This window comes from Pelophylax lessonae, assembly GCF_965119305.1.
Source record: "Pelophylax lessonae genome assembly, chromosome: 11".
Classification (NCBI taxonomy): domain Eukaryota; kingdom Metazoa; phylum Chordata; class Amphibia; order Anura; family Ranidae; genus Pelophylax; species Pelophylax lessonae.
Window position 1 is genome coordinate 148,339,180 of NC_138778.1, and position 13,643 is coordinate 148,352,822.

The following is a 13,643-nucleotide window of genomic DNA, read 5'->3' on the forward strand; positions in this document are numbered from 1 at the left end:
GGTTTCTGTATTGCATATGCACACACTTAAAGAAGAACTGCAGGCAAAAAAAAAGAAAAAATGTTTTTCCATGCAGTCTGAAAAAAAAAAAAAAAACACACCATACTTCTCTTTTAACTGCTCCTTTTTGTTAAGGGGATTTCAGAGCAGAAATATACCTACCTAATCCACCAGTTCCTGCCGCTCCTGATCCCCGTTCCCGCACTCTAGCGGTCTTGTGAATGGACTGTTCGTGATGTCATGACGCCCATGACGACGGCAGGAACAGTCCACCACTGAATGCGGGGGGGCACCCCTACACAAAAGGGAGCATTTAAACAATGCAGTGTGGGCACAGCCCCACTTTGTGGGAGAAAAAAAATTTTTTTTTTTTGGGAATTCTGCTTTAAACTTGTGTAGTTTCAGCATTCTCTTAACCACTTAAGCCCCGGAGGATTTGGCTGCTAAAAGACCAGGGGGTATTTTGCGAATCGGCACTGCGTGACTTTAATGGACAATTGCGCGGCCGTGCGACACTGTACCTAAACGAATTTGACGTCCTTTTTTTCCCACAAGCAGAGCTTTCTTTTGGTGGTATTTGATCACCTGTGCGATTTTTTGATCATGCGCTATAAACAAAAAAAGAGCGTCAATTTTGCAAAAATAGCAATATTTTTCACATTTTTTTATATGAAATCCCCCCCCCCCCAAAAAAAGTAAAAATCAAAATTTTTTAACATTTTCGGCCAATTTGTTTTATGCTACCTATGTTTGGTAAAAAAAAAAAAACACAAAAAGCGTATTTTGATTGGTTTGCGCAAAAGTTATCGCGTTTACTAACAAAGGGAAAGATTTTTGACATTTTTGTTGTTTTTTTTTTAACGCGTAATGGCGGCGATCTGCGATTTTTTTTGCGGTACTGCGACATTGCGGCGGACAGATTGGACCCTTGACTGACATTTTTGACACTTTTGGGGTTACCAGTGACATTTCTACAGTAATCAGTGCTATATATATGCACTGTTACTGTAAAAATGACACTGGCAGTGAAGGGGTTAACTTTATTTGAGAGGGAGGGGCTGTGTGTCCCTAGGGGCGTGATTCTAACTGTGATTGGCTGTGGCTTGAGCTGTAGTTACACTGATCAACGGTCCTACATAGTAGAACCGTATGATCATTGTCTCTACACAGGGGAGAATGACAGGCGGCTTGTTTACACAAGCTGCCTGCCTTTCTCCTTCTCCCCCGACGATGGCAGAGTGACCGGCGGACATCAGGTCCGCCGGTCACACGCGCGGGGGGGTCCGTGACCGAGCGGGAGCGCGCCGCCGGCAGCGCACGCTCGCTCCCCAGAGCCTCACAGGTTAGTGACGTAAATATACGTCACTTTGCCTGTGAGGGGCTGACCGCCGCAGTAAATCTACTTGCGGCAGTCGGCAAGTGGTTAAACAGATTTACAGATACAGGGTGGCCATTCTGTGCAGAATCACACACATATACATACATTATATATATATATATATATATATATATATATATTATACATACACACACACACATATATATATATATATATATATACACATGTGATTCTGCACTTCCTCACAGGGGACATGCGAGCACAGCAGAAGCCAATCAGTGAGTGCTGGCCAATGGATGTCCGCTGGCACCCACATATCAGCGGGGAGAGAGACAGGATAGAGTTTTGCCTATGTAAACAAGGCAGAGCGCCGTCATGTCAGCAGGGATGTGGTGGATATTGTTTCCCTGCAAAAGGAATAAAATCCAGCACATCCCTTAGTAAAAACACCACACCACACTGCCTACACACAAATACTAGTTAGGCACCCTTTAACCCCTTCCCAGCCAGTGTATTTTTTAGCACTGATCACTGAATTAGTGTCACTGGTTCTCACAAAGTGTCAGATTGTCCTTCGCATTACCACAGTACTGATATAAGTCGCTTATCACCAACATTACTAGTATCAAAAATAAATCAATAAAAATTCCACTATATATCCCATAGTTTGTAGACGTTATAACTTTTGGGCAAACCAATCAATATGCTTGCTGGGATTTTTTATTTTTTTTCACCAAAAACATATAGCAGAATACATATTGGCCTAAATTAATAAAGAAATTTGATTCTTTTCAATTTTTTTATTGGATGTGTTTTATAGCAGAAAGTTAAAAATATACATTTTTGTTAGTCTTTTTTGTTTATAGCACAAAAGAAACCCCAGAGGTGGTCAAATACCACCAAAAGAAAGCTCTACTTGTGGGGGTAAAAAAAAAAAAAAAGACCAATTTAATTTATGGACAGCGTTGCAAGACCACATAATAGTCAGTTAAAGTAACACAGTGCCGTATAGCAAAACAATAGCCAGATCATAAAGGGGGGTAAATCTTCCACAGGTCAAGTGCTTAACAGGAACTTTAGTGTTTATTTAAAGAGGTGGCTTGGATAGGCTACCAACATCTTCAACATTACAGGTCCAGTTAAATGTAACTCTGCTATACCATGACCTGGATAAGACCCCGTTTACACTGGGGCGATCCGACTTGCCGGGGCGACCTCACAGGTCGTGGCACGCAGCTCGCACCGCGACCTCGGAGCGGCCGGCACAGACTTCATAACATTGAAGTCTATGGCGGTCGCCTCCAGGTCGCCCCAAAGAAGCTCCGGACCCTTTTTCTAAGTCGGAGCGACTTGTGTCGCTCCTATTAGAAAGGGTCCACAGCTTCTCTATGGCAGGCGACCTACGGCGACCTGTCAGGCGACCAGGTCGCCTGACAGGTCGCCCCAGTGTGAACGGGGTCTCAATGAGAACTTTCACACACATTTTGTATAAAATGCAAATACAAATACACTAAAAATGCATAAAAATTTATAAAATCCAAATACAAATACACTAAAATTCCTAACAGTAAATCACACTTCGACTTAAGCCAGCCTAATATTTAAAAGAAGAGGTTTAGGCTAAACCATACCCCACCATTAAAAGCATGCCTCCCCATTGCCTCCATTTGCCTTTCATACAGTGTAGTTGATTTGGAGGGACCTTTCTGATTTTAGCAGAGCTGCAGTGTTTACTTGGCAGCATTAACCGCTCACTGACTTCTTTCACTTATTTGGGAAAAAATATGCAAAAAAGTGTCACCTTGCAAGCCAAACAAATAAAAATAAACCCAAAGCCACACGCTGATAATTAGCAACAAGAAATAAAATATAAAAATCGTGCAGCGATAATGTTAAAAGTGAAAAAAAAACCAAATGGCCCATTTTCTGTAAAGCTTAGATGGAGCTTAAAGCTTAAGCCTCGTACACACGCAACGATTATCGGCCGACCGATCGGCCGTCTTTTGTCCAGTGTTGTTGTGTTGGTTGAAATGTGCTCTAGACTGCACACAAATTTTTTCGGCCAACAACAACCAACTTCAGAAGTGATGTCATGTTCTGGTTGACTTTCTGTGTGTTTTTTCTTCTCTGAGCATGCCCAGTCTTGCTCATCAGATTTTTGTCTGCCAAAATCTGTACTGACTGATGGAAAATCGGCCGTTGTGTTGACGGCCAACAAAAATTTTATAGCCTGCACACCAGATTTTGTTCGGCCGAAAAGTCGCAGTCGGTTGTCGGAATCATCATACTAACAAGCCGATAATCGGCTGGTCGGACGTTGGCCGAAAATTCACGGTCAACAATCGTTGCGTGTGTACGAGGCTTTAGATGGCTTTCCCATGGAAGATAATGAAGCTGTAAATCACTAAAACCCTATAGGAGTGAATGAAAATAACTTTTCTCGTAATCTGAACAACCCCTTTGAATTCAGGCAGCACAATTACTATATATAAATTATAAACATTTTTCTGCAAAAGTTCCAAAAAGGGGATTTTCCTTTCTCCAGCATAAGAAGATAGAATGCTGGTCATACCTGTGTAGAGGACATTCGACTACGATGTTCCAGCGTGGGATCTTCAGATCCAAAGAATCCATGGTGAGGAACAAGGTACTCATCAGCATCCATCAACTCGTCCATGCCAACCTCCCTTAACAGCTCACTGTAGAATTGAGTAGTCAAGGGGCTGGCCTGAGCCAAGAGTTCTTCATCCTAAAAGAGATAAAGGGTCTGGTTATACGCAATATTTTCAAGATGTTCAGGCAAGTCCATAAACAAGACCCATCACCTGCTCAGTGTTGTCATATAGGAGGCTTGTTAAAAGTCAAAAAGGAAAGTAAAAGAAAAGAAAAAAATAAACGTAAAACATGAATATAAAATTAATCAAGTTAAAAATAAAAAAAGTGGAAGCACCCCTGTACATACCCCATATCATTGCACAGCGTAGGGCAAGCACGTGAATGTAAATATCAAATGTGCATCACATGTGAGGTACAGTCGTAAATGTTGGAGTGAGAGCAATTATTCTAGGGTCATAATTCACTGTTGACCCTAAATCGATAACTTTGAAAGGCTTTAAAAGTGTCATTTTTTGGTTTAATAGGTTTTTGCGATTTCACGAGCATGCAAAATTTTAAGGCTTGACAGGTTTGGTATCTGTTTTACTTGATGCAAGCCCATCCTTTATATTTTTTTGAAAAATTGTGTAAAATATTTTGTTTGTTTGCACTAAAATTCATATGATGTTGAATGGGGGTTTTAATTCAATTTACAGCCAAAAAAAAAAGCAGATTTTACCATGTGTGCAAAAAATGAAAAAAAAAAAAAAAAAAAGAAAATGCTCTAGAGCAGTGATGGCGAACCTTGGCACCCCAGATGCTCATGCACTCTGCAGTGTAGTGGAGCATCATGGGAAATGTAGTTCCAAAACATCTGGGGTGCCAAGGGTCGCCATCACTGCTCTAGAGCAGAGGTGTCAAATTAAATTTCATCATGGGCCGCATCCCCATTATGGTCGCCCTCAGAGGGCCAGTTCTATCTGTAGCCCACCACTATCAGAAGTCAAGAGGCCCCACCCTCTCATCTCTTACATCAGGGCTCGACAAACCCCGGGCGCCAGGCACTAGAATTAGCGACCTGGCGCCTGGGGTGCACTGCAAGAGGTGTTGTGTCCCTTTTGCGCCCCCCCAACCACTCACCGAGTGCACGGACTACCGCACCGTCCGTAAATTGAGGCCGCGGCTTTTCGGCCTTCTTCAGTGAGAGAAAGGGGAACTGGCGCCCTCTTGTGGTGGCCAGGAGTTTGACAAGCAGTAACTAATGACTGTTTCCCCTGCCTGTCCTCAATGCCTGCCCATCTCCTTCCCCAAGAGGAGATGAGGGGGAAGTTTTTTAAGGCTTTATCTCCCTGTCCACTTACCTTTGCTTAAAAGGTAAGTGGACAGGGAGTGTGGTTATTATTACTATTAATTATTATTAATTTATTTTTTTAAATTATTAAAAAAATAATTCTTCTTTTTTTATTATTATTAAAAAAGTTTTTTTCTTTTTTCAATTATAAAAAAAATAAAAAATTGTATTTTTCTATTTTTTTTCAATTATAAAAAAAAAATTTATATATTATATAATAATATATAAATGGATTTTTGTAAAATCTTACCGTAAAATCCTTTTCTCTTAGCTCATCGACAGACGTAGTCCTCGGTGATACACCACCTTCGGGTTATGTTACCTCCGCAGGAGCAGGACTAGACAGGAAATTAAAAAGCTCTGGCCACACCCTAGGGGCAGTCCCAGAGGGTATATCCTCTCTCTCTCTGCCTCAGCAAATCAGTTATGTGAAAAAGCAGTGCTTAGAGAATTTAACCCAACCCAACTCCAAAACAGAGGGGCGGGGACTACGTCTGTCGATGAGCTAAGAGAAAAGGATTTTACGGTAAGATTTTACAAAAATCCATTTTTCTCTAGCGCTCATCGACAGACGTAGTCCTCGGTGATACACCACCTTCGGGACGTCCCAGAGCAGTATCACAACTGAGGGGTGGGAAAATGGAAATCAAATCCCAATCTAGAAGGCCCAACCGGTGCCAACTAGAAGTTTACAATGCTCATCCTTAATGATGAGACTCAACCAAAAAAAGAGAAAACAATTTTTTTTTTTTTTTTCAAACAGAAAAAAACCCTCGAGGTAGACCACCGGTCTCCTCAAATTGCGGCCTGCAAAACCTTGCGGCCAAATGAGGCATCCGCCGATGCCGTCACATCAATTTTATAGAACTTTGTAAAGGTATGTACCGACGACCAGGTGGCCGCCTTACATACCTGGACCACTGACGCCTGATGGCGAAAGGCCCAGGAAGTACTGAGCGCTCGAGTGGAGTGCGCCCTAACAAGGAACGGAGGACTCTGACCCTTAATAGAATAAGCCTGTACCACCGTTTGTCTAATCCATTTGGCAATGGTCGCGGCAGATGCAGGCAAACCCTTTCTGGGGCCATCCGTGATCACAAAAAGTGAATCCGTCTTACGGAATGATTCCGTAGCTTTCAGGTATACCCTGATTGCCCGAACCACATCTAAGGAATGCAACGCATGTTCCCGATGATGCTTGGGCTGAGGACACAAGGAAGGTAGTACAATATCTTCATTCAGATGAAAATCTGAAACCACCTTGGGAAGAAAAGATGGCTTAGGATGAAGAACTACCTTATCCCTATGAATCACTAGGTATGGTGACTGGCATGATAATGCAGCCAGTTCTGACACCCTGCGAGCAGAAGTAATAGCCACCAAGAAGGCCACCTTCTGGGATAGAGTAAGCAAGGGAATCTCCCTGATGTTTTCAAAGGGAGGTTTCTGTAGAACCGACAAAACCAAATTAAGATCCCAGGGCGGTAAGGGCGCGCGGACTGGAGGAGCCAGGTGCCGCACCCCCTGGATGAAATTCCGCACCAAGGATTTGGTAGCTAAAGGCTTCTGAAAGAAGATTGCTAATGCTGAAACTTGACCCTTGATGGTGCTCAAGGCTAGCTTCTGCTCAACCCCTTGTTGCAAAAAGGCCAATATTCGAGTCACCGAATAGGTACGTGGAGGAAATCCTAAAGATTCGCACCACGCAATATAAGTCTTCCATGTGTGATAATAGACTTTGCTGGAAGTCGCTTTCCTTGCTTTAATAAGGGTAGGAATGACTGAAGTAGACAAACCTCTGTCCTTCAGTACTTGGGTCTCAATGGCCAGGCCATTAAAACCAGCGACTGTAAAGCACGAAGGTAAATTGGTCCTTGAGACCACAGACACTCCCTGAGACGAAGTTCCCACGGAACGTCTGCGACTAACATGTCCAAGTCGGCCAGGCCGGCTTGAGGAGGCCAGCCTAGAATTTCTAGGACCACTGGCGCTGATTGGATCTGAACCAGGCGTCCCTAGAGCTATCTGGCCCCGACCATCCGAGAAAGTCTGGTCGTTTTCTGTTCCCACACATTTATCAGATACCTGATAGTTATCAGGAAAGGTGATCTTTTCTGGTTGAACCTCAGGGACCGAAGTCACCCGACTAGAGGCTACTTGGCCTATCTGGTACATATACACAACGTTCGACCTGCGCCAGTGAAAGAGTCAAGTACATTCGATCTTATGAAAAAAGTTTCAACTGTGGCTGTAGTTAGTCTTTTTAGGAAGTATGCAGGATAGTTCAATCCCTCGGGTTAGTGGAGATGGATGGTGGAGGTGGCTGCAGGCTTCATACAGAGCTAGAGGGACTCTGCAACAGACAAAAAGGGGTAGGAGAAGAAAAGCAGCGCCACCCCAGTGTAGATTAAAAGGTTATTTATTACATAAAAACAACGTAGTAACTCACACAGAGGAAATCGTTGATCAGCAAATGGTAATAGTTCTTCTGCAACACTGCAGGGATGTTCGGGAAGTACACTGTGGCGGCCGTGGTCCTGGCTGTGCCGGTGGAGTCCGACACTTCCTGTGGTTCTGGCAGCGTTCAGTATCCAGGCTTACATCCAATAGTGGCAGGGGGGTGCTCGCGTTCGGAGCATGCGTGCTCCTTCCTCAGGCAATGCTGATTTGTGTGACAGACTGGGAGTTTTATAGCTGAGGGACTCAGGGGGCGGGAGCTTGTTGCTGTGGAGATGCGATATATACAATGAGTCATCAGGTCAGAACAGGAAGTCATATGACAGAAAGTCTCCGGGGTGGGGGCCTGTTGCTGTGGGGATGCGGTATACACAATGAGTAATCTGGCCAAAAAAGGAAGTCATGTGACAGAGAGTCTCCGGGGGTGGGGGCCTGTTGCTGTGGAGATGTGGTGTATACAATCAGTTGTAAAAAAAAAAAAAAAAAATCAGTAGTAAAAAAAAAAAAAAAAAAAAAATATATAATAATAAAAATGAAAATAAAAATAGAGGTAAAGAAAAAAAAAAAAAAAAAAAAAAATATTATGAAAAAACTGATAATATTTAACCTAGAAAAAAATAATAAGAAATAATGCATATATACTACTATGTATAGGCGTGTAAAGATGGGAATGAAATAAGTCCATGACGGAGAGGGGCTTCTCATAGTTAATTGAGATGAGGGTGGTAGTATTTAAAGGTAGAGGGAAAAGCAGAATATGAAGTATTCTGGAGAAATAATGCAGGATGTGAAGTATTGCTATATTTAGGATACTCAGTAGTAGTTTTAAAGTAGTGGGTTCACCTCAATTTCTTCGTTTAAGCCCCCCGGTGTCAGGGAGTCCAGGCGATATATCCAATAGGATTCTCGAGCACACAGGCGTTTAAACCTTTCTGCTGGAGGAAGATTTTTCGGTATGGATTCAATAATCCACACTTTTAGGTCCGCTGAAGATTGGTGGTGGTGCTGCAGGAAGTGTTTGGGGACGCTGCGTTTGTCGTTGCCAGCTTCAACAAACCTTCTGTGTTCCCCAAATCTTTTGCGTAGAGTGCGGATGGTGCGGCCTACGTAAAGTAGGCCGCATGGACATGACATACAGTATATTACGAACTCCGTGGAACAGTTGAAAAAATCTGGAATGGAATGGTATATTTTTGTCCTATTTTCTACAAAAGGACAAAATTATGTCTCACCTGCAAGCATGTTACACACGGCCTAAAAGAATTTTCTACAAAAGGACAAAAATATACCATTCCAGATTTTTTCAACTGTTCCACGGAGTTCGTAATATACTGTATGTCATGTCCATGCGGCCTACTTTACGTAGGCCGCACCATCCGCACTCTACGCAAAAGATTTGGGGAACACAGAAGGTTTGTTGAAGCTGGCAACGACAAACGCAGCGTCCCCAAACACTTCCTGCAGCACCACCACCAATCTTCAGCGGACCTAAAAGTGTGGATTATTGAATCCATACCGAAAAATCTTCCTCCAGCAGAAAGGTTTAAACGCCTGTGTGCTCGAGAATCCTATTGGATATATCGCCTGGACTCCCTGACACCGGGGGGCTTAAACGAAGAAATTGAGGTGAACCCACTACTTTAAAACTACTACTGAGTATCCTAAATATAGCAATACTTCACATCCTGCATTATTTCTCCAGAATACTTCATATTCTGCTTTTCCCTCTACCTTTAAATACTACCACCCTCATCTCAATTAACTATGAGAAGCCCCTCTCCGTCATGGACTTATTTCATTCCCATCTTTACACGCCTATACATAGTAGTATATATGCATTATTTCTTATTATTTTTTCTAGGTTAAATATTATCAGTTTTTTCATAATATTTTTTTTTTTTTTTTTTTTCTTTACCTCTATTTTTATTTTCATTTTTATTATTATATATTTTTTTTTTTTTTTTTTTTTACAACTGATTTTTTTTTTTTTTTTTTACAACTGATTGTATACACCACATCTCCACAGCAACAGGCCCCCACCCCCGGAGACTCTCTGTCACATGACTTCCTTTTTTGGCCAGATTACTCATTGTGTATACCACATCCCCACAGCAACAAGCCCCCACCCCGGAGACTTTCTGTCATATGACTTCCTGTTCTGACCTGATGACTCATTGTATATATCGCATCTCCACAGCAACAAGCTCCCGCCCCCTGAGTCCCTCAGCTATAAAACTCCCAGTCTGTCACACAAATCAGCATTGCCTGAGGAAGGAGCACGCATGCTCCGAACGCGAGCACCCCCCTGCCACTATTGGATGTAAGCCTGGATACTGAACGCTGCCAGAACCACAGGAAGTGTCGGACTACACCGGCACAGCCAGGACCACGGCCGCCACAGTGTACTTCCCGAACATCCCTGCAGTGTTGCAGAAGAACTATTACCATTTGCTGATCAACGATTTCCTCTGTGTGAGTTACTACGTTGTTTTTATGTAATAAATAACCTTTTAATCTACACTGAGGTGGCGCTGCTTTTCTTCTCCTACCCCTACTTGGCCTATCTGGTCAACCAGATCCGATTCCTGTGAGGTATCGGGACTAATCTTAGGAAAAGGTAAAGGAAAAGATCTTTTCAGGGAACGGTAACTACCGCTTCCTGTGGTACTTAAATGTTGGAAGGGAAGAATCGCACCGGTAGTAGTGGTTGATGCTCGATCTAATGTCCTGAATACCGGTGAAAACGTCCCCCCACCCTGAACCCGGGTGGGGGCGCACCTTCAGGCTGTGTACTCCTTTGCTTCGGGTTTGGCTGGGTTGGTCCCCTTCTTGAACCCTCCTGGAGGAGTCTTGCCTTTCCCGCTAGTACCCGCCGGGCGCCCTTTATGGGCGGTAAAGAAAGGTCCTCGCTTGTTGCGAGGTCCCTTAGCTTTTGCAGCCTGTGGCAAAAAAGTGCTCTTGCCCCCAGTGGCATCCTTAATGATTTCATCTAGGTTGGCTCCAAATAGACGATTCCCCTGAAAGGGGAGATTGGTCAAGGTCTTTTTGGAACCTAGGTCAGCTGACCAGCATTTTAACCACAGCACACGTCTGAGGATCACTGCTAACTTAGATGCATGCCCTAATAGGGGAGTAGTGTCCAAGGCTGCGTCACAGATAAACCGTAGCCCTTGTATGATCTGTTCCATCAAATCAGATGTCTCCTGGGGAATATCTTTTCCCCTAAGATCTTGGCGTACCATTTTCGCCCATTCCGTAAGTGTCTGGGAAACTAGACCAATAACGATTACTGGTCTAAATGCTGACCCTATCAGAGAAAAGATAGTGCGGGACTCTGCTTCTATCTTTCGATCCACCGGATCCTTAAAGGACGAAGTGTCCTCCACTGGAATAACCGTGGCTTTATTCAGCCTGGAAATAGGCGGATCCACGACTGGTGGTACCGTCCATTTCTTAATGATGGATTCCTCAAACGGATAGCGTCTAGCAATACGCTTGGAAATAGTAAAGGTACGTTTAGAATGCTCCCATTCTCCTTTAATCTGATTACCAAAACATTTAGGTACAGGAAAAGCCTTCGCCGTCTTGATGGGCTTATTAGTCCCAAAAGGCCTCTCTGTTTCAGTTGCCTCTGCCGGTAAAGCCTCAAGTTTTAAGGTTTCCTGCACTGCCACAACTAGTGCGTCCACCAATGCTTCTTCCTGAATTATAGCAGGAGAAGAAGCATCCTCCTCACTGTCTGAGGGGGCTTTACCTGGGATAACAGCCTTTGCAGAGGAACCTGCAACTGCAGTGACCATCTCTGAATCTGAGTCAGAGGTGTCAGATGGTATAGGGGTAGGCGGGGGTCGCTTCCTTGACCCCCGTCCCTGACAGGCCGCCTCCACCCGAGCCACCATAGACTCCAAAATTGCTGTAAATGACTCTATACTCTGTGCACCGGCGGGTCCCGAGGCCCCCTCGAGGGAAACAGGTGGGGGAATATGTGTGGCAGGGTCCATAATAACTCCAGTTACTTCCTGGATAATATAATTCAAAAGTAAAGAAAAAAAACTTTTTTTTTTTTTTTTTTTTTCTGACCCCCAGCGCCACAAAAAGCCCCTTAGTGTTACCTGCTTAGGGATCCCTATCGATCAAGAGAGAGAGAGATAGACCCCCAGACTCACCACTTGATGCTCAGAGTTAAACTGCAACAGCTTACAGCGCTGTCTTGACAAACAGGAAGTCTTTTGGCTGGCTGCCCAGGAAGAAAGGAGGCGGCTCCGCCCCTCTGCACGCCTTCCGGCGCCTTCCCCAAGCTCCACGAGGTGTAGGATCACCTCAAACATGGCCGCCCCCATGCTGGAGACACGAGGCTACGCCAAAATGGCGGCTCGTGCGATCCAGCAAAAAAAATGGCGGCGGCCTAAACTGAATAGCGGTGTGCTGCAGGGCACACAACACTCTCTCTGCATGGGGATCTGGCGTGGTTGGCGGTACCGGCCCTGGCGGACCGCATGGCCGTTCGGGAGGCCTGCTAATAGCTGGAGATCTGATTTGGAAGGCAGTCTACATGTCCGTGGCTTCTGACTGGTAGGTAGCTTATACTTAACCCATAAGATTCCCAGAATGCCACAGATTACATCTTTAAAACATGTATACAATAGATTGTTAGCTCCCAAGCCAAGCCTCCTGGCTTTTGCACACATAAATCACACTCAAAGTAGGAGGATTTGTGACATGTTATAGGATAGAAAGGACTCTTTCTTACCATACAGAGAGGGGCCCGCGTTCACCACAAAACCCGTCAGGGAAAAAGGGGGAACATACTACTCACCATACCGGAACCAGGCGGGCACCAACTCCTGACAGTACCCCTCTCCACCGGGGCGGGAGGGCTGTCGACCGATACGGACGCCGTGACTCATGGTCTTTGGCGTTTCGGCGAGACGTTTAACTCGCGTGGACAGTCCTTTAATGGGACTTTGTCGCGGCCGACCCAGCGCGGAGCTATGGCCTGCACGCGCTCGTAGGCTGAACTGGGGTGACCACCGGATCTCAACATCCAGCCCGTCGCCCAGTTCAGCTTTCTTGCTTGAAGATCTCACAGGAACACTGGAGAAAAAAAGCTGTCTAAAAAAAATCCTTTAAGAAAAAAATTCTTGCCAGGACCTAAGATCCCAGCAAGGTGTCTAGGTCCTTACTCCTAACTAGACAGAAAATAACTGATTTGCTGAGGCAGAGAGAGAGAGGATATACCCTCTGGGACTGCCCCTAGGGTGTGGCCAGAGCTTTTTAATTTCCTGTCTAGTCCTGCTCCTGCGGAGGTAACATAACCCGAAGGTGGTGTATCACCGAGGACTACGTCGGTCGATGAGCGCTAGAGAAATATTTTTTTTTCCTCATCGCCATGCCACAGCCGATCAGGTCCACCTGTCAGTTTCTCAGGCAGACCTGATCGGGCCCTTCAGTCTCCTCTATGGAGCAGTAAACTGCCGCCATCTGATCCTGTCCGCCAAAAACAAACAGATGGTGGTTCTATTTTCTATCCATTCGGTGGATCGCATCAGATGGCATCGGATGGAAAGAGACAGACAGTCTGTTTCCATCCGATTGCGCTATAGAGGAGAGTGGGGTTCTAGTCGTCTTTATGTGTAAATTTAGTATGTTATTTTTTTGGAAATAAAGCTTGGTTGTTTGTTTAAAAAAAAAAAAAAAAATGGTTTCTAACCTTTTTAGCTGGCTCCTAGATTTCAGGAAAATTTGTCAAGCCATGCCCTGCATCACAGTGTATCCCCTTTACCATGTGCTGCTGCTGAGAAGCTGGAGGCAGAGCTGGGAAGCAGCAACTGCAGTGTCTGGAGGAGGGCTGGAGTCAGCTGCCGGAGTCTGCTGAATGCTAAGACCAGTGGAGGTGGAGAG

General features: G+C 44.6%; 1 protein-coding gene across 1 annotated transcript in view; it reads right to left on the bottom strand.

Moving 5' to 3' along the window:
• The window catches only part of ERBB2 (erb-b2 receptor tyrosine kinase 2), a gene marked incomplete at its 3' end in the record, with an annotated part of 299,046 nt that overhangs the window by 10,352 nt on the left and 275,051 nt on the right, over positions 1 to 13,643 (bottom strand). The window contains exon 25 of the mRNA XM_082272837.1: positions 3,912 to 4,088. Coding sequence (XP_082128963.1) covers positions 3,912 to 4,088 — 177 coding nt within the window. The remainder of the gene's footprint in view (positions 1 to 3,911; positions 4,089 to 13,643) is intronic.